This window comes from Dermacentor variabilis, chromosome 3, assembly GCF_050947875.1.
Source record: "Dermacentor variabilis isolate Ectoservices chromosome 3, ASM5094787v1, whole genome shotgun sequence".
Classification (NCBI taxonomy): domain Eukaryota; kingdom Metazoa; phylum Arthropoda; class Arachnida; order Ixodida; family Ixodidae; genus Dermacentor; species Dermacentor variabilis.
The window spans coordinates 109,674,261-109,699,949 of NC_134570.1; the positions used below are offsets into that span (position 1 = coordinate 109,674,261).

General features: G+C 43.3%; 2 protein-coding genes across 4 annotated transcripts in view; one reads left to right on the forward strand and one right to left on the reverse strand.

Moving 5' to 3' along the window:
• Positions 1–16,523, reverse strand: part of Trp1 (translocation protein 1) — a 51,112-nt gene extending 34,589 nt beyond the window's left edge. The window contains exons 1-5 of one of the 2 annotated variants that reach the window (XM_075686158.1): positions 16,408–16,523; positions 11,210–11,330; positions 10,181–10,286; positions 6,772–6,943; positions 972–1,043 (exon numbers count right to left, since the gene is read on the reverse strand). In XM_075686158.1, coding sequence (XP_075542273.1) covers positions 972–1,043; positions 6,772–6,943; positions 10,181–10,286; positions 11,210–11,330; positions 16,408–16,455 — 519 coding nt within the window. In that variant the 5' untranslated portion in view covers positions 16,456–16,523. Of the gene's footprint in view, positions 1–971; positions 1,044–6,771; positions 6,944–10,180; positions 10,287–11,209; positions 11,331–15,218; positions 15,238–16,407 lie in introns of those variants that run through there. The other variant, XM_075686159.1, reaches the window with a different exon arrangement.
• Positions 16,524–20,919: 4,396 nt separating this feature from the next.
• LOC142576172 (uncharacterized) lies at positions 20,920–25,074 on the forward strand. Of its 2 annotated transcripts, XM_075686161.1 has the most exons (6): positions 20,920–21,480; positions 21,878–22,234; positions 23,568–23,788; positions 23,858–24,017; positions 24,371–24,467; positions 24,838–25,074. In XM_075686161.1, the coding sequence occupies exons 3-6, from the start codon at positions 23,570–23,572 to the stop codon at positions 24,863–24,865; spliced, it is 504 nt and encodes a 167-aa protein (XP_075542276.1). In that variant the 5' UTR covers positions 20,920–21,480; positions 21,878–22,234; positions 23,568–23,569; the 3' UTR covers positions 24,866–25,074. The 2 variants fall into 2 exon arrangements, with proteins under 2 accessions (XP_075542276.1, XP_075542275.1); XM_075686160.1 differs by lacking the exon at positions 21,878–22,234.
• Positions 25,075–25,689: the final 615 nt, after the last annotated feature.

Here is a 25,689-nt window from a genome sequence, read left to right on the forward strand (position 1 = left end):
GGCTTCGTTCTGTTATGCGCCATTTGGTTATAGAGACCACCCACTATAAGAACATATTTCACATAGTTTGCGCTCTGCGAGTGCAGACCTTTCACGCAAGAAGCCAGTTCGGGAGATTCCATCGCGGCGACCGCGTGTAGTGGCGTTCACTGTACATATTCGGTAAAGAGATAGCGTCTCAAAATGTTTCTGTGCTTTCAGTTTGCCCAACGTTATTATATCGACAAACAAAAACTTCCCTCGTTTTGAAAGTACCTACATGAATGTCCAGGAGGGCTGCCGCCTGGTGTTTTTATTGAGTGCCGTAAGCGAAACCTACGGGGAGCGCACCACGTGATCCCTCATACTACGCAAGGGAGGCGCTTCCGACAGATGGCGACTCCGTAACTCCTCGCCGCCAATATACACAGTATGTACACTACGCAGCAGACGCAGCTAAGCACAACTGTTGTGTGTAGACCAGCAGCACAAAGATGAAATGCTTTTTTTATGTTTTTGCGAATGCAGACATATATATTGTTAATTTAAGTCAAAATTAGCCATAATAGTATTATTGAGAATGTTCTCACAATAACAAAATCAGCCACTTTTTACCGTTTTTGACATCACTATAATTGTTCTGCTTTATGCAGTGCAATAACATTTAACTCACAGGTTCGCAGGGGCCTTTTCTACAGATCGGCAACGTTTTCCTACAATGTTCGAAAGGTGTTTCGGGGCCCCTTCCAAGTACGACAAGCATTTCTCAATTTGACTGAATTGTAATTCGGACACTGTGGCTTGAAATCGAAGCTACAACCTTGCTTTTAGCAGGAGAATGTGATGGCTATTAACGGGTGCAGGGAGTTATTTTTTTAAAAAAATTGCCTCTTTTGACCACGAGTACTGTTGGCTCGCGACCCCAGAAATCAGGTATTTTCACTTCCCAACACGAACTGAAAGACCATAAAAGATGCACACGACGCACATACCTCGTTGGCATCCACGAAATACTGGTCCAAATGCATGTCCAGCTTGAGTTTCTTCTTGATTTCTTCCACCTCCTGGGTACGTAGTGCCACGAAAGAGAAGTCAACAAATCTGAAGAAACATGTGAACTTAACGATTTCCAGATGTCACTAACTAAAAGCTGGGGATCTTTCAACTTTTGGCTTGTGGGGTCAGATTTCAAGAAGTCATAAGGGTCTCATATATGTTCATGCTCTCCACATTAGAAAGCGATAAAGAGCACAACCATGCAGAGCCCTGTGTGAGCTCCACCGCATCAGCACTTAGCATTTAGCACTCGACCGCAGCCACTCCACTCGTCTGCTGCCTTGCAGAAGGACGCAATACGTCGCCGCCAGAGATGTTGCCAGTTGCTACATTTGCGGCCCACGATGTAACAAGGGCAAATCATTGCGCTTGCAAAAGGAAAGTTTGAGATCAACCCTGACAGCAGAGCTCTCGTCAACACGGAGCACACTGTAACACTAGCAGCCAAAACTTGCTCTGTGCCGGAGGTGCATAGGTGTAGTGAGAAATAGTACTTGTGCATTCTCTTTCTGTTGCTTGCTTTTTACAGAAACAAATTAATTCAAACTATTACGAAGTACGTTTGTTCACCATAAAGTTAGAACAATTATCGATGAGGCGCCCTGGGCATCCAAACTGATACCTCCCCCAACTAGTGTCATTAGGGCAACTTGCGTCAAATGGTCAGGGGCGGCTGAAAATACAGTGGAGTGGCATGCTGCAATTGGTAGCGACGTACATTTCTAAAACCTAATAATAAATTACAGGCTTTACGTGGAGCACTTAGAAGTGTCAATTAATGATCAGAAAGACCTACCCTAACGACTCAGTATCTTTGTACAAAATCGTCAGAATCATTTCGGGGTCCCTTTATTCTGTGCATTTCTTCGGATTTTCAAGCTGAAACTGCATATAACGAGAACCTCTTTGTAACAAAAATTTTCGAGCGTTTGTCAATTTCTTTACATATTCAGGTTTAACTGTAAAATGAAATTTCTATACAATGGAAGCAAATCGCCAATTTTAACGACTTTATTATAGCGAGGTCCAACCGTGCTTCGAATATTCAAGTGACTATTACAGTTTTCAAATTCACTTCGACCTGAATTTAAAATTTCTGAAATTTCGAAGTAGTCAAAGCGTGACTATCAAAACTGCGTGCAAATACTACCAGGGGTTTCGGTTTCATTAGGCAAGCCACAGTGCCGTTGACATCAGGACTATCTGTGGAGCCAAACAAGTTACTGTATTTACTCGATTCTAACACGCCCTCGACTGTAATGCACACCAGTTTTCTGCGACCAAAAGAAAGGGGAAAAAAACGCACTCGATTGTAACGCACACCGGCTTGCCGTGACCTAAAAAAAGCAAAGTCCTTTACAGTATCGCACACCTCATTCTTTCATACAGAAATACAAGTTGCAATAAATTAAAGGAAAGTCACAGTTTCACCCGAAAGGCGAAGCATCTATTTCGATAGCAAACAAATAGACAGCTATAAGAAAAGTAAGGACAGTAGTTTTATCAGCCTCATAAACTTTTAAACATTCACTTAGTAACTAGATTTACAAGCATGGCATCATGTGCGCACAAGCAAACATGAACACGTCTAACTCGATGACTGCGGAAATTATTTTATGAGAATGCTGGAGTGATGAAATGCAGTAGCAGGAGCAAGCGAACTGACGTTTGTGCGGCCTCTCATTTCAACACAAACTAAGCGACGAGAACACAGCGCGGTGCACCTAGATGCGTAGACTCTGTCTCCATCGCATATTGCTTTCAAGATAAGAGCCTCACAGCTGCACTGTACGCAGCAGCCGCCGGAGTAAAATGCCTCTACTGTTTGCACCAGTCCCACATGCAAGTTTCGGGAACTTCGAACCCCCGTGATGCAGCCCGATTTCCGCCTGTCTATTCACACATGATCACTTTCCTTTTAAGTGCCGCATCGTGATGAACTCGGCATGTCTTCGCTGTCGGCATTTCCATGCTGACAGAGCAAACATAGAAAATGGGAAGACGGACAGTGGATTAACCTAAGCACACATACTACAGCGCATGGAGAAAGCTACAGTAGCTAGGCTAGCTAGACTCGAAGCGCGTACAGTGTGGCCATTTTGAAATGCCGATGGCGATATGATAACACAGATTTAGGGTTGTACTCGATTCTAACGGGCACGCAATTTTTGGACCCGCTTACGGTAAGCCACAATCAGAGCATTGCCACCTGTTTCATTGTTTCACTGCCGTGTGGCAGTGAAACGGTACGTGCTGGTGCACTGCAGTGATTGCACTCCACACTTGAACTTCAGTGTGCATCAGCTGCTTCAATGAGTGAAGTGACATGGCCAATGCATTCACGGGTGTCAACCCGATATGGAACTTTTTTGTAAAGGTCCCACAAGGCCAAGAAGCTCAATGTCTCAAGTGCCACACCATTCTGAAGATGACATCGAGGACTACTACGACTCTGGCGACACATTTACAGAGGCACCCAGATGGTGTCGTGGCTTACGAAAAGGAACGCTGTGTATGAAAAAGCATGATGTGTATTGCTGTCGCTAGACCTGATGTGCAACATCCTTCAGTAGCTGACCATTTCAAGCCAAAACGAAAACATATGCACCCAAAGAACAGCAAATGACCAAGGCTATTGCCGGACTTATAGTGTGCGGGACGCACTCTTACAGTGTTGTTGAGGAGCCGGGCTTTGTGGCCTTTATGAATGCTGCTATGCTCGAGTACATTGTGCCGTCACCGACGTTTTCCAGTGCAATAATTCTGGAGCTCTATGCTTTGAAAACTCATTGGTCATTGACAGTGGAGTAGAGGCAATCTTAACAACAGACAACAGACAGTTGGACATTGCATGCTAATGAAAGCTACTTGTCGATATCATGCCACGTCATGATGGACAGGTCATTGCTCATGCAGCTGGAAACTTGGTGGTCTTTCTCGAAAGCGTGATGAAGGAGTGGGCACTTCCCAATCCAGGTACTGTGCCAGTGTACGCCGGTACAGATAATGGGAGAAATTTCACTGCAGAAATTGCTCGGTCGCGCATAAAATGTTTCGGACACACGCTGTAGTTGTGCGTGAGTGATGTTAAGTGTGACGTATCTGAGTTTTCCCAGTTGTACACGAAAGCCAGGGATATCGTTGGCCGCTATAAGAAAAGCTCAAAGGTTCGGGTACGCCTTATGGAAATACAGTGGGAAATGCAGCTAAATGCCCTGGGAAGTGGTGTAAGATGTTCCAGTGCGTTGGAACAGCGAGCATCAGATGATGACTAGGCTGCTCAAGCTTCACAAACCGATCACCATAGACCTTTCGGAGTGTGATGGGGCTGATAACCTCACTGCAGCTCAGTGGAAGCTGATGGCTGCTGCTGTGCAGGTACTGGAGCCACTTGTTCAAGCCGCAACAGAGCTACCTGGGGACAAATATCCCCCGTTGTCTCAAGTCCTTCTGTGGGAGTACACTGGCGGTGTACTTGCTCGACACACACCTCAATCAGATGAGTCGTCGGCAATAGCTTCAAGTCTCGCACACATGAAGGCAAGGTTTCCTGGTGTCAAGACATTTGAGGATACGGCTCTAGCAATGTTTCTGGATCCAAGATTTAAGGATGCCCATTACACGGGAGGGTAGAGAAGAAGTGGGCCTGCACTGTTCTCACCAAAGCAGCAGAGGGAACACGGCTAGTTGCATGTCGTGAACCATCAAGTAAGAGTAGTGAAGGTGTGGATAGCTCCCAAGATGCTTATGTGCGGGGGCCTTCGCAAGCTTTGCTCCAGACGTTTCTCCGAAGTCTGGCCCTTCCATAAAAGATGATGTTGAGAGCTACCTGAGGGCTCCCCTCCTTCCTCACTGTGAGAACCCATTCGAATGGTGGAACAGCAAAAGCAGCCACCTTCACCCATCCCTTGTAAGAAAGCCCGCAGGTACCTTTCAGTGCCAGCAACCCAACCAAGTGACGGGATATTCCCTACAGCAGGTGCCATTGTAACCTGTAGAAGAGAGCACCTTGTTCCCCAGCATGTGGAGCAACTAGACTTTCTACTTGAGCATTTTTGAAGTTGAAAGATGTAATAACTGGAGGAACGGGCACATTTTACTGCATGTAGAGCAGATAGTCTTTGTCAGCGATATTTTTTTTTACCTGAAACATGTTATCAAATTATTTTCTGTGATGTTTTTCTGTGTGTGTTGTAGCCTTGTAAGTAGTAGAAGGGAGTGCCTTCTTCATTGCATGTGGAGCCTCAATGCCACCTTTTTTTTCTTTCTTGAAATGTGTTACCAAAGGATTTCCTGTGATGTTTTATGTGTGTGTGTGTTGTAGGTTGTCATACTTATGTAGAAGGGAGCACTGCCTTTTACAATGTGTGAGCAGCTAGACTAAGTACATGAAAATATGAATCACTTTTTATCAAAGTGGAGAAAGGCATTTGAAGTGAAGATTGGTTATTTCAGAAATACTCTGCTTCCACATTGAGAAATACTCAATGCGTCCAGCCGAAGTGGAGTTATTGGCGATTAAACACGACCTCCGCTGTGTTCCCTGTCCACAATACCCTGCTTTCTAAATGTGTGCTTGGCAGGTAGTTCAAATTTCATTTTGAATGTTAGCACAGATGCCATGACTTCTGATTTTGGTGCCTACGACACGCTGAACGTAAGCCAAACGCGGTTATCCTCAGAGGGCCGCAGTGCGCTTAGCCAGTGGGCTCGTGGCGGCACCCCGTGGTGGCTGCGTATGGGAATCCCCTCTATTATCAAGTAAAGCATCCAGAAGAGAGTGAAGAGCAGGCTTCTGTTTGAAAGGAACGTGTTTGAGAGAAAGGCGACTTTGCACTCCGGTTGCGAGCTCCACGCAACGCAAACGACAGCAAAACTTGGCTGAGATGTTCGCAGCAGCGCATGCTACCCACAGGCTATGTTATTTCACCAAGCCCGAGGGGTGGTTCAGGACCCCTTCAAGATATGTTATCATAGGATTTTCTATGATGCCTTCGTATGTTGTAACCGCAGAAATGAAGAATCTTCGCATAGAACAACTTTCAACTGTTCAGTTTTGTTCTTAGGACACCTGACAACTATTTGAATTTGCTTTGAAGTTATTCGGCCCGAAGGGCTATTCGTTTTGAACCAAAATATTACTATTCACACAAACCTCGTTTTTGTGTGTTATCTGAACGTGATGAGATCAGCCGACTTCGTGAATCTTCAGTGCAATGCGCATTTTATTTCTGGAAAAAATTTACTAATAACATGACATGCATGTTATAATCGAGTATGAAACCAAAAGTGCACGTGTGACAAGTTATCAGCCTCAAAAGCTGCTGTAATCCAAATTAGCTGCTGTTGCCGAGACATTGCTTGTGCCTTTTCCCTAAGTTTGTTAGGTTGATATGATCTGCAAGAAATGCAGTATCTCAAATATTATGGATTGCATCAAAGATGAGATGCCCTAAGCTGTTAATGGCCTGTTAATGGATAAGGAGGCCGTTAACATCAATGATAAATGACGCCCGCTTCTCAGTGGCCCAGATTCTTTAGAAATGAGAACAGATCCCCATTGCATGAGCAATGAACTGATATTTTGCGCTTTTTAAAGTATGACAATCGAGGTGCACGTTACAGTTGAAGGCACCGTGTTTTTCATTTCAGGCCATGAGAGTAGAGAATCAAGTAAACACAGCAGATGCTGAAGCTGCACGGTAAAATTTTTCTTTTTCTTTACCAGCCACACACCTTTTTCTCTTCAGCTCCTTCCTTGGAGGCAGAGCCATCCACTTCGTCCTTTTTCTTTTTCTCCTTGGTGGCTTTGGGTGTGCCACCTCCTGTGTCATCGTCGTCCTTCTTCTTCTTGGGCTTGGTCACAATGATCTTCTTGGCCCGGTGGAAAAACTTGTGCTGTATCAGCCTGCATGGTGAAGAAGAGTATACCACTGTGCAACGAAGGAAACTCACTCTGGTAACCTGAATGTCGACGAACGTTGGTTTCTGTTCATGACCCTGTCACTTAATGTCTATACTCCAAACATGGCAACTTTATTTATAAGGTGCACATTTTCCTAATTTAGATGTAACGAGCACCAGTATTTACCTTAGATACAGTTAAACCTCGTTACAACGAAATCGGTTACATCAAACCAATGGATATAAAGAAGTAGTAATTTCCCTTGAAATTCCCATAGAAACAAACATTTAAAATCTCGTTTAAACAAACCAAAACTTCCTTCAAATGAACATAAACACTTTTAATTCAGAATGAAGATTTACGAATTACTTTCTGCCAATTCGGTAGAAATCTGGCAGCGTGCGACGCTGCTCTGGTGTAGTCTGACCTGGCAGTTCAAAGCTCCCACGAGCTGTTGGCCACCAGGCAACATGCCAAAGCCGCCACATTGATCAGTGAGCATCCACAAAGACCCTCAATCGCTGATGCCTCTTTACCACAGACTTCCATTGGCACCAACTACCGCACTCTTCGTGAACCCAAAATGCTGTGCTCTGGTTGGAAATAGAACAGAGAGCTTAACTTGTTGTGTGTTGCAGGATGCATGCTTCAGTGCAAGCTGCAACCTAATCTTGCCGTAATAAACAGCTGCACATGTGCTATCAACGAGATTTCTTGCATCCTGAGAGCAAATCCACTAACAATACATTTCATTTTCCATTCTTTTTCTGCCGCTGTCACTCGCTCAGGTGACTCACGCAACTGGACAAATGATTAGGATGGAAGATGGAACGAACCATTACAAAATGCGATCATTACTGATGTTCTTGGCAATCACTTGGCTTATCATCAATATACTTTAGGAACATGCTAGCAGAGCATGCAAGCCTCTAATTTTGTAAAACGCTCATTCATGGACGTGAGCTCACTTATGTATGCTAACAGAGCTGCAAGCCTCCAATATCGTGCAATGCCCGTTGCTCAACACTATTGTAAAGAAATTATTTTGACTTGTTTAAAAAAGTCTGCTTGAGTATACAAATGAGTATCATATGGAATCATATGCTTGAAGCCCTCCAACGATACACACACAGAATGTTGTAAGACCTGTTACACCGCTATTTGTGTATGCAAGACGACGGAAAAGATGGATTGGCATTGACAGCTGCATCAAAGAAAGCTGTAACCTCGTCAATGAAGACATGGTGGAAAAAAATTTTTGCGATTCTTCCATGGTGCAACTATGGGATTCTGCACAGGTTTACCAAGTAATTACGAGCAGTAACAGCTCCCCCTTCCTGGAGACAAATTTTGGCCATGGGAGTGGCCAACCACTAAAATGAAGCAGTTGATATACAGTAAAACCTTGGTGATACAATCATGCCTGATACAAATTTTTCAGAGGTCTTGGCTCACAACGTGCTAAAGTTCAAACGTTGCGGACTGCTTATAGAGCCAAGGCAGATGATATGAAGAACTGAGCCATTTCATGATCCCCTGTGGAGCCGGTGAGGAGACACCAGCGCAGTGGTAGCGCCAGGCACTGGCTCTTCAGGACAGCAAAGCAGCTGCGTTGATGTGCAGTTTGTGTTGCTGTTTCCAGGGCATCCTATGTCACTCCGCTTTGACGGCGCCCCCACAAGTAAAAAAAGTAAAAAAAGTTTGCTTTTTTTTTACAAAGCTTTCTTTACATTTTATTTAAATTTCTATGCAATCCCTGACCTGCAACTCTATCACGAGTTACCCATTACATGCATCCCAGTCCTATGCGTGTGTTTGCATTTTCATTGGTTAATACTGAAGTTTATATCATGCTCACTAATCACGTATGAGACTGTTTAAACAAGCCCATTTTCTGTTCAATTTGTTCATGTTTCCACATGTTCCTTAATTGATTTGTGTTCTACTGTTCTTATAATTGCTGTTTTTCTAATTAGTTTTTGTAGTTGTATTTACTACTGTCGCTGCGTTAACTAAGTTTACTTTTCGTTTCGTATATATGATGTACAGGAGGCCCCAATTCAGTCTTTGACTCAGGGACCTCCTCCTGCATATTACATGTTGTAATAACTTCATATGTAGTAATAAAAATTTGGTTCTGATTCTGATTCTCGCATAGGCAAGATTGGCAGCATTCTCTTCTGTAGGTAGCCTTACTTCTGTATTCCATGCTGCAGTCATCTTCGGCACCCGGCGACCACTTTCACCTTTTCTACCTTTGAACTTGTCAGATCACAGGATACAAAGTAGCTTTGCCATCGTAGAGAAAAGTAAAAATTTCCTTATCTTGTGCAAATCATGTCATCTCCATCAGGCAGCAGCTATGATGAAACAAACTCAATATAACTAGGCCGATCTTGAAATCTCAGCCTCAGAACACTTGAAGTGCACAGCTGGCTGCTGTCAAAACATGTGCGAAAGAAGTGCGCCTGTTATCAAAATCCATGTTGGCCAATAGAAGTGGTCCCTGCATGCCACGTGAATACATTAAAGAATTGCGACTCTAGTTTTCTGTTTTCTAGTTGGCTTTCTTTTTTTTTTAATCTGCATAGAGAAATATCGTGCTGCGACTACCTGGAACTCCGATCTCTCATGTCTATAGTGATACCAAGACGGTGGTGCTGCATAAGAGAAAAGCAGTGCAATCAGTGGTGTGATAGCACCTCCAAAGGAAAATTTTCTTCCAGATTTTGAAGGCAACACACTAAAAATGTGCAATTTTCTCAAATTCTGCTGCATATTTCTTTGCAATATTTGCAGTGAGATAAAGCAAGGTCTTAGGATTGTGGAAAAAAATAAATTTAGAAAATACAAAACTCTGACCAAGTCGGAAATTTCACAATTTCTTTACATTTATTAGTCACGAATTTTGGGCTATAAGAATTTTTCCCACTGTCCTGGGAGATTTGTATTATTGACATTTCACTGTAACAAAGCAGACACCCCTCCCCCTCCCCCAACTTTATCACTGCAAGGTTTTACTGTAACATTAACAGGATTGAATGTTTTGATATATTTAGTAAGACCATGTGAATTTAAATCACAGTGCAATTAATGGGAGAGAACCACAGGCAACTGCAATGCCAAGCATCCTCAGTTGCAGTAGCAGCCTGGCGAAGGTTGTGGCGAAAATGGCCTGCTGAAGCCATTGCTAGAGGCAAGAGAAACTGTGACTTCAAAAACCTGGAAGCAATGACTCACGTGTCCATGAACTCCACGACAGACTCTCTTGTGGTGAACAGCTGTTCCACCTTAGGCTTCCCTGTGGCCCAGGGAGAGTCCAGGAGGCAGTCCACAGCTTTGGCAGCTGCATCAAGATGTCAGACTTTCACCACGTGGCTTTCAGCCTTTGGTTTCTTTTCTTACACCCTGACTTAACGCACCTTATAATGTCGGAGGAAAGCTGTTAAGAGTGCAAAAGTCTAAAGGCAAAAATGTGAGCCTCGGCCTAACAGTCTTAATTGCAGCCAGAAAGTATGTAGGTTGCAACGAAATTTAGTTGAAGAGTGCAAACACTACGTGCATTCTTGACCCTTTAAGTGCTATACCAAAGTAAAGCTGCGTCACATTTTCTAAGCACACTCCCTGCTCTTCGTGAGACAATTTTCCAATGTGAAATATCTGTAGACTGGTTTTGTCCTCTACGCAGATTCGTTGAAGCTGAAATTACATGGTGGATTTTGTCTGTAGATGAACGATGGTGCAATAACGCTTATTAACTCTTGGTGTTACTTGGGTCTCGTTTTCTGACACAGCGGACTTGCGCAAAAAGCCTGTGAACTTCTTTTATGATGCAGAAGTTCAAGAACTTATTATGTACTCTGATTCAGAGAAATTCCATGTTGAATACAAAGTGTTTTAAGCAAACACTGACAGCGACAAAGAAGCCTTGTTGTCCATGTAACACAAGCAATTTAACAAGTCTTCATTTTTGTTCAAATATTCAGATTAAGAACTGTAAAATGTTCAGCAACATAATGCCAATGGATAGCACTTGGATATAAAGCTTGCTAATGTATTACTTCAACAGGAATTAAAGTTGTTTTACTTGGGAAAGAACTCCAGCATAGAGCGCGCAGGAGCACCTGAAATGCATGGCACCCAAAGCGCTAACAAGAGATGTTTGCAATCTGATTCTAGATAACCTGTATATTTGCAACAAACATTCCCCAAGCTAATGCATTCACTGAAGCATGTACAATGTCCTGCATGTGACAATCGTAAACTCACCATTGAAGTACTCAACTTTGTGACTCAGCAGGGTGGTCTTCTTGATGGGCAGTTTTTCCCTGAGGTAGCGAGCCACATCATACTCCACTTTAGCCGGCTTCTCGCCAACTGCCAGCTCAGCCTGTAAGCATGGCCCACAAGACAGACAATTTCAGGCAAGGTTGCAGTGGTCCAAAGCACTTCAACTGGCCAAGCTAAGACAGATGAGTTCATAAGCATATACACAAGGGTTCACTGCCCTCCCCACCTTGGTATTCACATGGGGGAGAAATCTCTCACTTCAAAGCAAGGAGCACGCATCACTTGATGGCAATGGCCATCCTTTTTGGAATCAAGAAGCTGACATACACATCGCTGGCATATGGAAGGCATTTTGCTGCACTAGTACAACACACCCCCTTTTGGCAGGGGGAAGACGGCAGGAATCTTGTTGACTAGTCTAGCAACCTATAACACCAGGCTCACAGGTCCTTGGCAGTCTTGTTCACTGCGCAGTGATTGTTTTTCAGTGGCACGAGCACCTTCCAAAATGCCAAACATCCGCAATGTAATCCCTCTTGTTTTTCATCCCGCTCAACACAGCATACCCACACCTGCATGTACACTCTGTGTCAAGAGTATAGGCCGATAAAACCATCAGCCAACACTGACACCCCTCAACCCCAGCACAGCCCGTGTGAGAAGGGGAGCAGTGTGAAGCAGCATGACGGCTAATGATGTCACGCTCCCATTTGCATCTAGAGTTCCCCCGTCTGAATACCATTTGAAGGGTGGGGGGTGCAAAGAATCAACAGTTGCTAGATAAATCTAAGTCCTGTGGGCGCCTTCGATAGCTCCTTTTGTCTTTTGTTGAGCATGGCATTGCGCTGTCTACCAGCTATGCTTCGATCGCTCAGCACTCGTAGTAAAAAACACATGCTTTTACTTCAAATAGATGAGGACAGGATGTATAAGTGCTATAACCGTTACCAAGCTTAACCATGTTTGTTAGCGTTTAGAGGTGTTAGTGCTTACTGATTTGAAAAGCCCAATGTAAGATTTTTGTGAAGGTTGTCTTCCATTTCTAAGCAGATGTAACTTTCTAAGTGTCGTTTGTGCTAAGGGTAGTTCCGAAAACAACTTTATACATTTATGATCCCGCAACAACATCTTGTCAATTTTCTTGTACAAAAGGGAAAATCGTTAATATAACATATATAAAGAGAGCCAGCCACAGCAGCTCACAGTTGAAGTGGTCTTGTTCAGTGAGTGTAAACATTAGGACAACTGAAAAATTATAGCTTTTTCTGGTTAGAATATTACATTCGGCTGAATATTGATATCATGAGCACCTCTAAAGCTTTCCAGGACGTTCAACATTCAACCTAAAACCAGTGACACAAAACATACACATCGAACAGGATCTGCAAAGCGAAATTAGCCCTCTTAAACTCACACAAGGTGGGACGAAAGCACTTCCTATATTCTCCACTGCACGCTAAGACTTCTTGGTGCCTATGGTAAGAAGCTTACTGTCCTGTTTCGCTTTTGGGGCATCATCTACACACCAGAAAATAAATTTCTAATACCTCATTTGCCACAAGCACAAAGTTTTGTCAGAAACAAATTCTTGCAGTTTCCCAAATTAACTTCTGTGGGCTCAGATATGTTTTTGGACAAGATGTGCACCATTTCAACATGAAAGCAAACAGAAGAGGGGAGAGTGGGAGAAAGTTTTTGAAAATCACACGTTTGCCCCTTTTTGCAAGACGATCTTGCAGTGCATAACCCTTTCCAGCCTAAGGTCTAATCTCATTCGTCCAGGGTTTTCTTTTTTCTTTTGATCTACTGAGTGTCACAGACGCGTAGTATTCGTTTAGTCATTTTGGCAGCAGCATCCCTGAAAACAAATTATTTTAGAGCAAAGCTGGCAGAAACAAAGTGGAAGTCTGGCTCCTCTAGGTTTTAAAAATAGTGGCATGTACTGAGGTGGCTGCAGCAAAGATGGCCGGCTTTCAATGCCATAATCATGGTGTTTATGGACATCTCTTCACCTCAAGCAGATAATTAGACCAGACCTGGAGAGTTGTGTTGGAGGCTTCAACTTAGCACCAACAATCGTGAGAAGGATTTGAAGCCTCCGGAGATCTCTCTCGCACGGGCACGGCTCGAGTATAACAGTTTGCCGCCAATGTCTCTCCCGATTTTTTTACCACGCAGCCCAAGCAATAATACGTCACATGGAGGATAACAAAAGTACACTTGACTTCTGTTACATAGTGCGCTTCATATAGACTGTTTCTGTGGCTTGTCTATCTGCAGTTCAAAAACATGAAAAATAACTGACTGTAGGAAACAACAGAATATAATGAATGAACTCCTGTTATTGCAATAATAAAAGCTGTTCACCATGGATCAGTATAAAATTAAAAAGAATTCCTGAAAAAAAAATGTTAGCATGGGAAGGATTAACTAGTGTGCTTACGACCCATGCCAAAGTTAAAATTCGAAAAATACAACGGTCAAAGCCAAGAAATACAAAATTTGTATGAGAAATGCCAAATAATATGCTAACCCGTAACATTTTCCCCAAATATTAAAATTATCTACAGATTTTCTTCCATGGGGACACAGTGAGCATGCACTCTGCCCTATCTTTTTTCTGTCTTATTTTTTAAGATGAAAATAAACGGAGAAGTCACCGTTTGCTGAGGACAGCTACTCCCCCACCCCACACTATAGTTGCACTTCAAATTATATGTACAACAGACAAACAGAAATATTCACAAAGTCTATTCATGAAACGTTCATGTAACATTATACGTTTTTTTTTTTAGTAGGTGTTGGCAAATCCGAATAATTGAACAGGTCCGAAAAATCGGGCTTTGAAAATTGTTCAACGACAGTATTCGTACAGGGAAATGAGTTTTGAGTTAAAGTGGATGCAAATCAGATAGTAAAATTGTTGGTGTCCCTACAACAATCGCAAGCTAGTTCTAAAGATCCGGCATCTTATGATAAAATTGTAAAAGTTGGCAAGTACATAAGCCTCCTGAATTTATAATAATATCGCGCTAGGGCCGACTGCATGGAATGTCAGCTCATTATAGTGTTCAGAAGGGCCGAGAAATGGGCACAAGTGCATAAGGTGCTGTTCACTTCAGGTGTACACATGGCTTGCCTTTGTTATCTGTGAGGCCCTATCACTCACGGACAATACCTTGTATGTGCTGATGAATTCCTTTAAACATTATTTTTTTAATGTTAATGCAATGGGCACACATGCGGATCCAGTATTAAGAGGGAAAAAAATGAAAAGCACATCGCATACGACACATCTTGGTCGTGCAGATGTTCTTCTTCAGGCTGGCTTTTTGTAAAGTGAACTGTGCAGATAGCTCTGGCAGGCCTTGTCTTCTCCTGAAGTGAACAATGTAGCAAGCAACACTTGCAGTGGAGGGCATATTGCAAGCATGCGCATACTATCATCAATCTTGCCATTATAAGGCACTGACATACCGTCCGGTCGGTGCTCATGCGATAGTACTAAAGATTTGGAAAGCTGTGCTTATATTCGAGAGTTCAGCACAAGAAAAGCAGGCCACATGAGGCAATACAGTAGCCGAAGATTTTTCTACACTCCAGTAATAATACTGAAGTCCCTGCATTGAAGAAAAGTTGATAAACTATAGCAATGAAGACATGTTGCAGAGCAGTTCTTCGATTTCGCAGCTATATGCAAAATAGAAAATTATGACACGTCATTTTAATGTAAGCAAGTCTACTTGTTCTCTCACTGACACAATATGGTAATGCTGAAAATCAACCTCTGAAGTGCGACAGCTCCTGTTAAAGCACTGCATTGTAGACATGCTTATGACAACCGCCAGTCAATGGCCATCACTACTGATGGTGATGCACTAATCTACAATACACTCAGCGCACTGGTAGCACACTATATCCTAGACATGCCGGACATGCAATGCAAGAAGAAGCACACAAAGTGTGATGAACAAAACTAAATTCTTACCATTTACATAACTAGAAACAAGTTTCCTCTTGTCATGTGACAGCTGATGCTTAGGTGCCTCTCAAGCAAAACAGTATTTAAACTGTAGTCCAAGAATATTGACACCAACGGATGTTTCACAAAATAAATATCTTCCAGGGTCTTCAACATTTCAAACAAATTATCTTACAAAATCTTAGCGATTTTTTTTTTCTTTTAGCACAGCCGAATGAACCGTGCATTACGTTAAGTGAACGTACAACTGACCTCTCCCATTGTTCTGTGTGCCACACATTGAACAGACTCAAGATCGCAGTAGCGGGGGGTAATTTCGACGCACCATAAGCAGAAGCTTATGTGACACATCTAAATTTACTGCTTTAGAATAGGACACAAATTTAGTCTGCCGTTTGATGCGAGGCAGGCCAACTGTAATATTATTCAAAACATGCGCTGCCGGCGAGGACACATCGTAGTTGACGCTACTCCGTTAACGACATGTCAATCGCTCGCGTGTAGCTGACGTGTACCATACGATGCCCTCGACCCGAGAACCTGGAGGCGGATTTGATAACTTCTGTTGCACTTGATGCTTCAGACGGGTGCAATAGTACACGGAATACACTTTCCTTTATTGACCGGTGCTTGTCCGAGAGTCCAACTGGGAAGTTTCCTTTCCGGAAAAGCCGGCACTTACAAAGCACGACGGCGACAAAGACAGCACAGTTCACAACCTCGGCGCAGTGACCTGACGCGCTCTGAATGCCAGAAGGCTAAAAGAAATAAAGGAAGAAAACATAAATGCTGAAGGAAATGCGAAAAGACGTCGTGTTCCCAGGGGAAATAAAACAAAACTAAAGAGTTGACTCTACCAGTCTGACGACGTAAGCGCCGTGCGCTTGAAACCGGCGCACGGCTTTACAGGAGACAACACAGCGATGTGCTGTGAAGCGGACGTGTCAGAGCAATGTGACCGTTCGCGACCTACGTACGGCCTCTTCAAAGTCACAACACCGTGACTGTTTTGTCTGGCTGTGTCTGATGTTCGGCAGTCAAGCTGTCACGCTGAGTTGACACATTGCCACGAATTGTAACACTGACGCAGCAGCTACGGATACAGACCCTGTACACCCAAAACAGGCATACGATGAAGCGCTCGTATTGCTACATCGTTTTCAACGTCATGCACCGGAAAATAAACTGTACTTACATCTTTTTCTCGCTTTTTGCGGCCCTTCCTACGTTCTACCTGCGCCATTTTGACGTGGACAACGCTGTCCCCCTCGCGGCAAGAAGTACGAGACGAGCGGATCGTCAAAAAGCGCAGCGGTGCAGCTTGCGCTCACGCGTCACCGAAACCGAAACAAGATTGCGCGAACCGTCTTGTACTCTCGGTGGAAGTTCCATGAACGATGATCCCAGCGACAGAAATGACTACCAATTAATATTCAGTTAACATCCAAAGGCCGGAAATAGATATCCTAGGGTTGTTGCTAATGCTTCCACGGGATCACGGGAGCACGATCGCTCGGCCGCACTTTCCGTGTCCTGCAGTCCACGGACATCCCTTGCATGTCCGCGAGTGACATTGTAGGGACATGCCGACACATGTAAGGGCCTTTCGCACAACGTTTGCTATATTCACATTCACAGCACACGCTGAGTGAAATATGCCAACAGATGGTACGGGCAGAGCGCCCACACAGCAATGCTACATTGGATGGTTAGCGTGGAAGTGCAGTGTATTCCTTTCTTCAAGACCTTCCGCGAGGCACAAGTGTCACATTGAACTGAAGTTTTCAAAGTAAATTGCGCCAGAAAATACAGTACGGTCGGAAGAAAACATTGACTCCCACCAATCCACCCCTCCAACCCCGACACCCATCGGTTCCCCGACAACCCCGACTCCCACCGCTGCCTCGAAACGACCTCAAGGTAATCATCCGTCCCCGAGAGGGACTCAACATTGCCACCTGGACCACGCCACAGGTTGCTGAAGGCATCAAGCTGGCATGTTAGCACCCCACTACTGAGCACGTACGGACCCTTACTGTAAGAATTGACCCAGTACAAAACATCGCTGTTGTTAGCACACCAAACGAAGCGCTATCTATGAGCATCCGTCACATCACTACAATTCACCTGGGCGTTCGAGAATTTGCAGTCACGGCATACGTGGCGGCACCCGACAGCTCCATCAAAGGGGTCATTCACGGAATCCCTGCAGGAACTCCCACAGAAGTCCTCCTTAACGGGCTCTATGCACCTGGCCGAGAAATCTTGCATGCCCGTATGCTCGGACAAACCACTGCGGCAATGATCACATTCACTGGCAAGGCTGTACCCTTCTACGTGCGATACTACAGCGGTGAAGTACGATGCATACCATACCGACCAACCACGCACCAGCCGCATCTGCCACCAAGTCGGCCACCGGACCGATGTATGCCCAACTCTAGAAGCAAACCCTAGTAGCACAGTATGTTACTGCAACGTTGCAACAACATTGCCAATGTTGTATTATGTTGCGCTAACATTCTTCAACATTAGATAATGTTGCTGCAATGTTACCAAGCAACATGCTGATAACGTTGCTCTAAAGTGGTCTTTTTCACATTGCAGCAATATTGTCAAATGATGAATAAATGTTGAACCACCTACGATGACATTGCTATAACATTCATGCTATAGGCTAATTGTCTGCCCTCTCGGGCTATTTCTGAAGCCCAAATAGAAAAGCCGGTACCAGCTAGATCACTTCTCCTCACCATTACTACATTAATTTTTTTTTTTTTTTGCTTCGAGCGCAAGCTTGCATGTGGTGTGCATACAGCTGGCGAGCAGTGCAAGTGTACTTAACTATGTCACACTGATGTAAAAATATATACCTGTATCGAAAATATTTCTAAACAGCTGAAATATCTGTTTTTTTATTAAGCAGGCGGTCTAAATAAAAACTGCCGAAAAAATTGAGTTCTGGTTTCACTGACGCTCCGCAGTCTAATGGCCATGGAGATCATCACAAATCCAAATCGCGGTACAGCCGAGAGCCCATTTCCTTCTTCCATGCCTTCTTCCATGCGACAGCCAGCCCTGCGACGCGCGCTCATCTAAAAACGTGCCACTCAGCGGCAGTCGTGTCAAAGTCCGCGTTTTTTGTTGTTCTAGCATAGTTTTTTTTGCAGTCGCCGTGCCTGTGCTTTTTTTCTTGTAGCTTCTCTGCAATTCAACTGAAATGGCGCAGGCTTGCTCCGAGGATGACCTCAGTGGTAAGTGATTTCTACTCATTGTTGTGCTGTAACACGTGTTGGTTGGCACAAATTTAGCCATGCCCTTCGTGATGGTTTTAAGTGCTACATTCGTTGCATCATGAAGAGAGTGAAGCGTTCACTAAGTGAAGTGTCCATTCGGCAACGACGCCGAAGAATAGCAGAGGCTGTTCACGGCGAACTAGAAAATTGTTTGGCCGTTGTTGATAATGGTCGTGACAGCAGATTGTGCGCATCAGGAGCAGAGCAGGATCAATACGCCTTTTTGTCGCATAATGTCGTTTTATCCTCTTTATCAGTGCCAGGCGAGGACGCAGATGAAAGCCGCAGTTCCAACTTGTCAGATTTTGGCACCTCTAGCGGCATCTCTGACATAGGAAGTGCAACGTCAGACTTGTCGCGGATTTCTGACGATGACGAGTTGGTGGAGTGTGAAGATAGGATGACACCTGAGTCTGGTGCCGCTACTCAGTGTCTAGAGTACGACTTGCGTGTATGGGCTATTAATAGTAAATTGCCTGCTTCACACCTGAATTCCCTGCTTAAAGTGCTCAAGCCATACCATCCAGAGTTACCCTCGGATGCTAGAACATTGCTAAAGACGCAGAGGCATACTGATCTGGCAGTGATGACCGGTGGTCGTTACCACTATTTTGGAATTTCTCGTTCTTTGGAAGAACATGTTGCACATGTTCCTGCAGATTGTCGGACATTGTCACTCATTGTGAACGTAGACGGCCTTCCGCTCTCCCGCAGCTCGAGAAAGCAATTCTGGCCGATTCTCGTGCTTGTAAAGGAAAGTTCACACTCCTCTCCATTTGTTGCTGCTCTCTATGAGGGTGACAGCAAGCCTGGAGATGTGACCTTGTACTTAAGTGATTTTGTCTCCGAAATAAGGAAGCTGCTTGAGGAGGGCCTTATGTACAATGGCAAGGTCTATGCTGTGAAAATCCATGCATTTGTGTGTGATGCCCCAGCAAGGGCTTACATCAAATGCATTAAGGGCCATACAGCCTATTTTGGATGTGAAAGGTGCACTCAAAAGGGTGCATACTCTGCACTTGACAGGAAAATCATTTTTGATTCCCATGACAGTCCCTTGCGCACTGATGAAGATTTCAGGAGCTTTGCCCAAGAACATCACCACCATAGCGAGTCTCCGCTGCAGTGTTTTGGTGTTGGGATGGTCACACAGTTCCCACTAGACTATATGCACCTGGTTTGTTTGGGAGTAATGAAGAAACTACTCATTTGTTATTGGGCTTCTAAAAAGCCATCAGCTTCAAAAATGTCATCACAGTCAAAGCTTCATGTATCCACGATGCTTGCTAGTTTTAACTTGTATGTTCCAAGTGACATGAAGCGCAGGCCACGATCACTGCAATTTTTGGAGCAGTGGAAAGCGGTTGAGTTTAGGAACTTTCTACTGTACTATGGACCACTTGTCCTCCAAGGAAATTTGGAAAGAAAGTTTTACGACCATTTTATGAAGCTTAGTGCTGCTATTGCTATCCTTGCATGCCCAGATTACGCAGTGCACAACGTGGACTTGGCGGAGCACCTTCTTCAAGAGTTTGTAGCTGAGGCTGGCTCCCTATATGGAAAGGGGATCTATGTCTATAACGTGCACTCATTGTTGCATCTAGCTGACGATGCCAGAAGATTTGGCCCTCTTGATGACTTTTCAGCCTTCGTTTTTGAAAACTTCCTTTATAAACTTAAGACCCTAGTAAGGACGAAGGCTCGAGCTCTTCAGCAGGTTATCAAGCGCCTCAGTGAGAAACGCTTTCTTAGTAATGTTTCCACAGGTTCTCTCAATTCATACCCAAGACTGTCAGGAGAGCACTCTAATGGACCTGTGCCACCAGGGTTTCAAGGCAGACAGTACTCTTTGCTAGAGTTTGAAGGAACTGTGCTAAAGCTTGGCAGGCTGGATAATTGTGTCCAGCTTAAAGAAGGTCACATTGTATTAGTAACTAATATGTTGCAATCGGTGTCGGGGGCCAGCATCTGTGGGCACTATTTCACAACTTTGGCTGACTTGTATTCGCAACCATTGCCGTCTTCAGAGCTCCTGGTTTTTGCTGCTAAAGACCTTTCACAAGATCTTTCTGTGTGGCCTGTTGATGAAATTAGAAATAAATGCATGTGCTTGCCAAGCGGAGGAGATAATTATGCAGTATTTCCTCTATTGCACACATGCCATGGTTTGGTCCACTGAAATGAATGGACTAAATGAGACAAGTATAGCCTGTGCTGGTATACTTGCTAATTTAAACTGTTCATTTCATTGGACCTGCTCTTCTCAAGGTCATGAGATTGAATCCTTGCCACAGTGGCTACATTTTGATGGAGTGAAAATGTGTGTGATGTCAGTGCATGTTATAAAGAACACTGAGTGGTCAAAAATTAATTGGCAGCCTTCCGCTTTTGTGTTCTAAAAAGCCATGTGCAGCTTCGAAATGTTAAACCTCTCATTCCACCATATCATTACCTGCAGTACAAGTGTAGCAGTTGCATTGCTGAATAATAGGAAAGGCAATATTTTCGGGGATCACTGGTTGATTTCGTAAAATATAAAACTTGCCTATCAGGGTAGATAAGGCACATGAATTGATTCACAATGACGTGAGTTTAAAGGCGGGCGAGAGGCATATAGTGGAGGGCTGCTGATAAATTTTAACCACCAGTGGTTCTTTAATCTGCACTGACATCACTCGCCACATACATGTTTTTCACATTTCACCTTCATCAAACTGCACCCACCGTGGCTAGGATTCCATCGCATTAATTCAGTTTTCTTTGTTTTATAATTTCAGGGGGGAAGACATACAGCATCGTTCTTTTTGAAGATGAAGATGAAGTTTCCGTCGTGCCCACTTCGTGGATTTCAGAAAACACAGTTAGGTGGCCACCATTTAAGAGCACCGCAAAGATAACTACTGCCATCAAAGAGCAACAACCACCATCAAGCGACTGGACTAGCTACAGATGTCGAGTGTTGTGGACATGTGGTAAGCTTCTTGCCCAAGTTTCTAAAAACATGTTCAAGTTGGTAGCTTAAGTTCGTGTACTATCAGTAAGATCGGTAAATTTTTGGCAGTATTGTTAGCTAAACTTTGAGCTTGAAAGTTATCTTCGTTGAACCTTATAATTAAGGTATCTACAATTTGTTTACTCTTAGTACCAGAACTGGTTGCTTTTGTATTGAAACTAGTGAAGGTGGCAAATTTTGAGTAGATGAATATACTAAACATATTAATTTGGACATGTCATTTTTATATTATGCTGTTATTTCTTTCACCACTCAGTGTTCAACAGTTCTATAAATTTTTTTGTTTGTCTTTTTAAAACTAGTGCTTTGCATTTCATTTCTTTTTGGGCAATAAATATTACATTCATTCTTTTTAGGCAGCTATGAAAGTGCTAGACAAAAAGAGCAGCAAGCAGAATTCACATCAGATTTGGCCTCAGATGTTGAAACAATTCAGCAAAGGCGGAAGAGGCGGCCACCAGCGCGCCTGGAGTCTTCAGATGAAGAGAGCATCGACTTTCCTGTTCCTCTACGAGGACAGTGCTTTAATTCTTCGCAACAAACTGCGAAGTTTGTTTCACGACCACCACCGCCAAAAATTGTGAAATTTTCACGGTTCAAGCCCCAGTCACTTGCTTCACAGGATCCCCAGATACAAAAGGCCCCACCTAGCCGGGAAGTGGCTTTAGATGATGGCGATTCTTTTGCTGAAAAAAGGAAGCTTGACCAAAATGGTAGGGGCTGCTGTCAGCCTTTGGAATCATTTATTATGCTTGCGACATGAGTTGCAGGTCGCAAGAATTTGTCCAACTTTATGTACAGTCTGGTCAGGTGCTTTTTAATTCTGTAAAGGTTATAGAAGGGCTATAGTTGATTATTTCATAAGTGGAGCGTATAGATAGACGACAGCAAACCTTTATTTCTGGCCGCCATACAGGGAAGGTGCAGGTTGCATGATCATGCGAATGTTTCTACATTAGGCACTTTATAGACAGTGTTGCTCTAACATTGCCTTACTGAATGTGTTTAATTTTGGTGATGCATCTGTTGGTGTCATATGCAGGTGCCTGCCGCATTTGTGAGCTTTACCGTAGTAGGATACAATTTTAAAAAGAAGTTGGTAACACTGGGCCATGGTTCACATTCTCTATATTACTCTGCTGGCCAATCAGTACAGTAAATGAGAGCAGCTTTTAGTGTTTTAATTTATCAAGCAAGCATGAGCATCAAAATTCTTGGTCTTATCATTTCGTCTGGTGATTAGCTTCTTGTTTAGGTCACAAAAGCTTTAACAGTTGACTACATTTTTTTGCAGTGGAATTCGGTGTGGGGGTCCCAAATGTGGGCGGAGCTTCACTGCATTTAGGTTGCATCCAACCATGGTGTTACAATTTAGCATGGAAAAGTTGGTCTGTTCAGTTGTAGCAGCCACATGATCACATATTGGTCATTGCCATAAGTTAATCTTATTTAATTTTATTCATTTACTTAAATATTCTACAGCTCCATGTGGAGCTATAGCAAAAGTGGGAGTGGAATGTAAATAGTAAGTCTTCAAAGTGCAATAGGTCTTTAATTTATTTCAGTGCGTTTACAAGCAGATATGTTCACTGTTATTGTAGATCCCCTAAATTTAGTCAATACTTTTTGGGAAAACGCACTTATGTTAACAGTAGAATATTTGCATATGTTTAATTCACCATTTTTAAGTCTGACTGTTGAATAATTTGTTTTATATCTGCATTTCTTATACCTTTCATTGCAGCACGAGTACTCTGGCTGTGTTAAGGATCCTGTGAAGTTACGTGTGCATGTTTCTGCATGGTGTTCTTGTATTGGAAATGCAAAGTGTTATTCATGCAACTTAAGTTAGGCCCTTTGCAGATTATTGGTTAAAGAAAGAAATGGCAGGAATCCTTTATTTAACTGTTACTACTATTTCTTAGGTGGATTGCTTTGCTTGTAGAAAGAATGAAGACATACTTAGGTTACTGCTTACATAAGATTAAAACCATTACAGTGAAATGTTTTAGCTTGGTCAAGTTACTTTTCTCTTCTTTGTTTTAGCCATGCTTGGAAAGTTGCTCAAGGAGGTGAAGGGAATAAGAGCTCAGGTAGATGGCCTGGAAAAATCCATCCAAAGGATAGAGCAAGCCATCACAGAAAATAAACAACCGTGTGCACAACCTGTCAGCAGTGCCATTCTTGAACTGCTTCCCCTGGCAACTCATCAGAGGCTGGAAGAATTGGAGTGGCAGCTTCATGATGAAAAAAACAGGACAGACCTCGTAAGTTAAATTTTTGCTCTGCAAGTACACATGCATGAAATTTTATGTGGATGTCTTTTTTTTTTCTAGATGGCCCATTTATCGCGAATCGGTGGCACATCAGTGCAAGATTCTGTACGCAAAATTATGCGGAGATGCATGTGTGACACGTTGGCCCAGGACTTTTCTCTGACTGGGAGAAAAGGAAAAAGGCCATTTATTGGGCTATACCTGCTCCAAGTCCTCACAGGTGCTATATTTATATATCTCTCATGTGTAGCATGCATACGCACATTCGCATTTCAGCATGCCATGATTTTTAGCTGTCAGTTAACAATGCATAGGCTTGAAGCACTGAATGCATTTCCTGTGTAAGGAACATAAGCAGTATATTTTTTTATACTGATAGCATGGGCTTTTCCTGGCATGCCATCACCCTGCTGGTTTTCTGCTTTGCCTATTATAGCGAAGGGTGATGAGGCCGTTGTTCAGCACAAGCCATGAGGCTTTCTCTTATCTTACTTTAACCCTCTTCTCCAAGCCAACCAATGTAGCCTTGTCTTTGATGATTCATTCTCTTTTTTTTTTTCATTTGTTTTTCAGAAACGCTGAAAAGCAATTTCGCACAGGCCACGGAGTCACAAATACATCTTTCGATTGCCGAATGGCTCCGTTATGCACCATCAAGACAGAAGAAACGGTAAGAGACAGTTCAGTACTTTAATGATTGGCAGTTATAGATCAGCAATTTAGAGGCGCCAACACTAAATATTTCCTAATAAATATGTGCATTTTATTGCATGCATTACTGGAGTTTAAATAACCTCTGGTTTTAAGTTGGGGGCAGACAAAATAGGAAGTGTTTTGTTAATTTGGAAGATATCTTAGTGCAAGTATATATGTTATTTTACTTTTCCTCATCCTTGATCCATATTTTTGAGCAGTGTCAGCAACCTGCACTTAATGTTGCACTTTTTGTTGTTAGAGGTTTTGCTATTGGAAGTGTGTCCACCAAGATGCTTATGATAGAAAATTTTTGGTTCTTTACATATTTATTTATTTTTTTGCAGGGATGCAGCTTCGCCTTTGATGTCATGAATCAGACCATCATCATGAGCAGCTGGAGGCCACCAGGGGACAAGGGGACAAGAAGTTTCTAGATGTGCTGAATTTTTGAGGCAAATGTTGACAGTACTTTAAATTTGTAGTTTTCCAGTGCAACGGCACATGGCCAAACAAGGGATGAAGGAGACTTGGAAGAAAACAGTGCAGCAACAGGGACAAGACAGAAGACTGTACAGGTGCTGACTAGCAACTGAAGGTTTATTGAAAAGGAAAACATAAAATATACTCCCTTTACAACCTAGAGCACGCATGGTCTACACCAACAACTCTGATAAGCTGTCAGCTTCAGTTTTGGTGGTCAGCTACAACAGTTCGCAGTGATGAACGAGGACGGATGGGGTCCGCAACACATGCGTAATCACCCCATCCGTCCTCGTTCATGACTGTTACCTGTTGTAGCTGACCACCATGACTGAAGTTGACAGCTTATCAGAGTTGTTGGTGTAGACCATGCGTGCTCTAGGTTGTAAAGGGAGTATATTTTATGTTTTCCTTTTCAATAAACCTTCAGTTGCTAGTCAGCACCTGTACAGTCTTCTGTCTTGTCCCTGTTGCTGCACTGTTTTCTTCAAGTATGTACAAATTCGCTTATCTCGCCGTTTTACTTAAGTTGGGAAGAAGGATAAAACATGGCGCTCACTGACAACTGGTTATTTAATGATGCAGACACTACTTAAATGCCCTCAGTCCAGCGCAGGCGCACACCGTACAAGGAAAAAGGAACATATCACAACTTTATCACAAAAAAAACGTTAAAGAAACACTATTTCTATGTTATATAATGCAACTGAAGTATT

Bases quoted from the DNA above. Each gene is read 5' to 3' on its own strand.
- LOC142576172 (XM_075686161.1), top strand. From the start codon at position 23,570: ATGCTTGGAAAGTTGCTCAAGGAGGTGAAGGGAATAAGAGCTCAGGTA. The intron at 24,018-24,370 runs GTGCTATATTTA...TTTGTTTTTCAG, and splicing joins CCTGCTCCAAGTCCTCACAG to AAACGCTGAAAAGCAATTTC. The intron at 24,468-24,837 runs GTAAGAGACAGT...ATTTTTTTGCAG, and splicing joins CCATCAAGACAGAAGAAACG to GGATGCAGCTTCGCCTTTGA.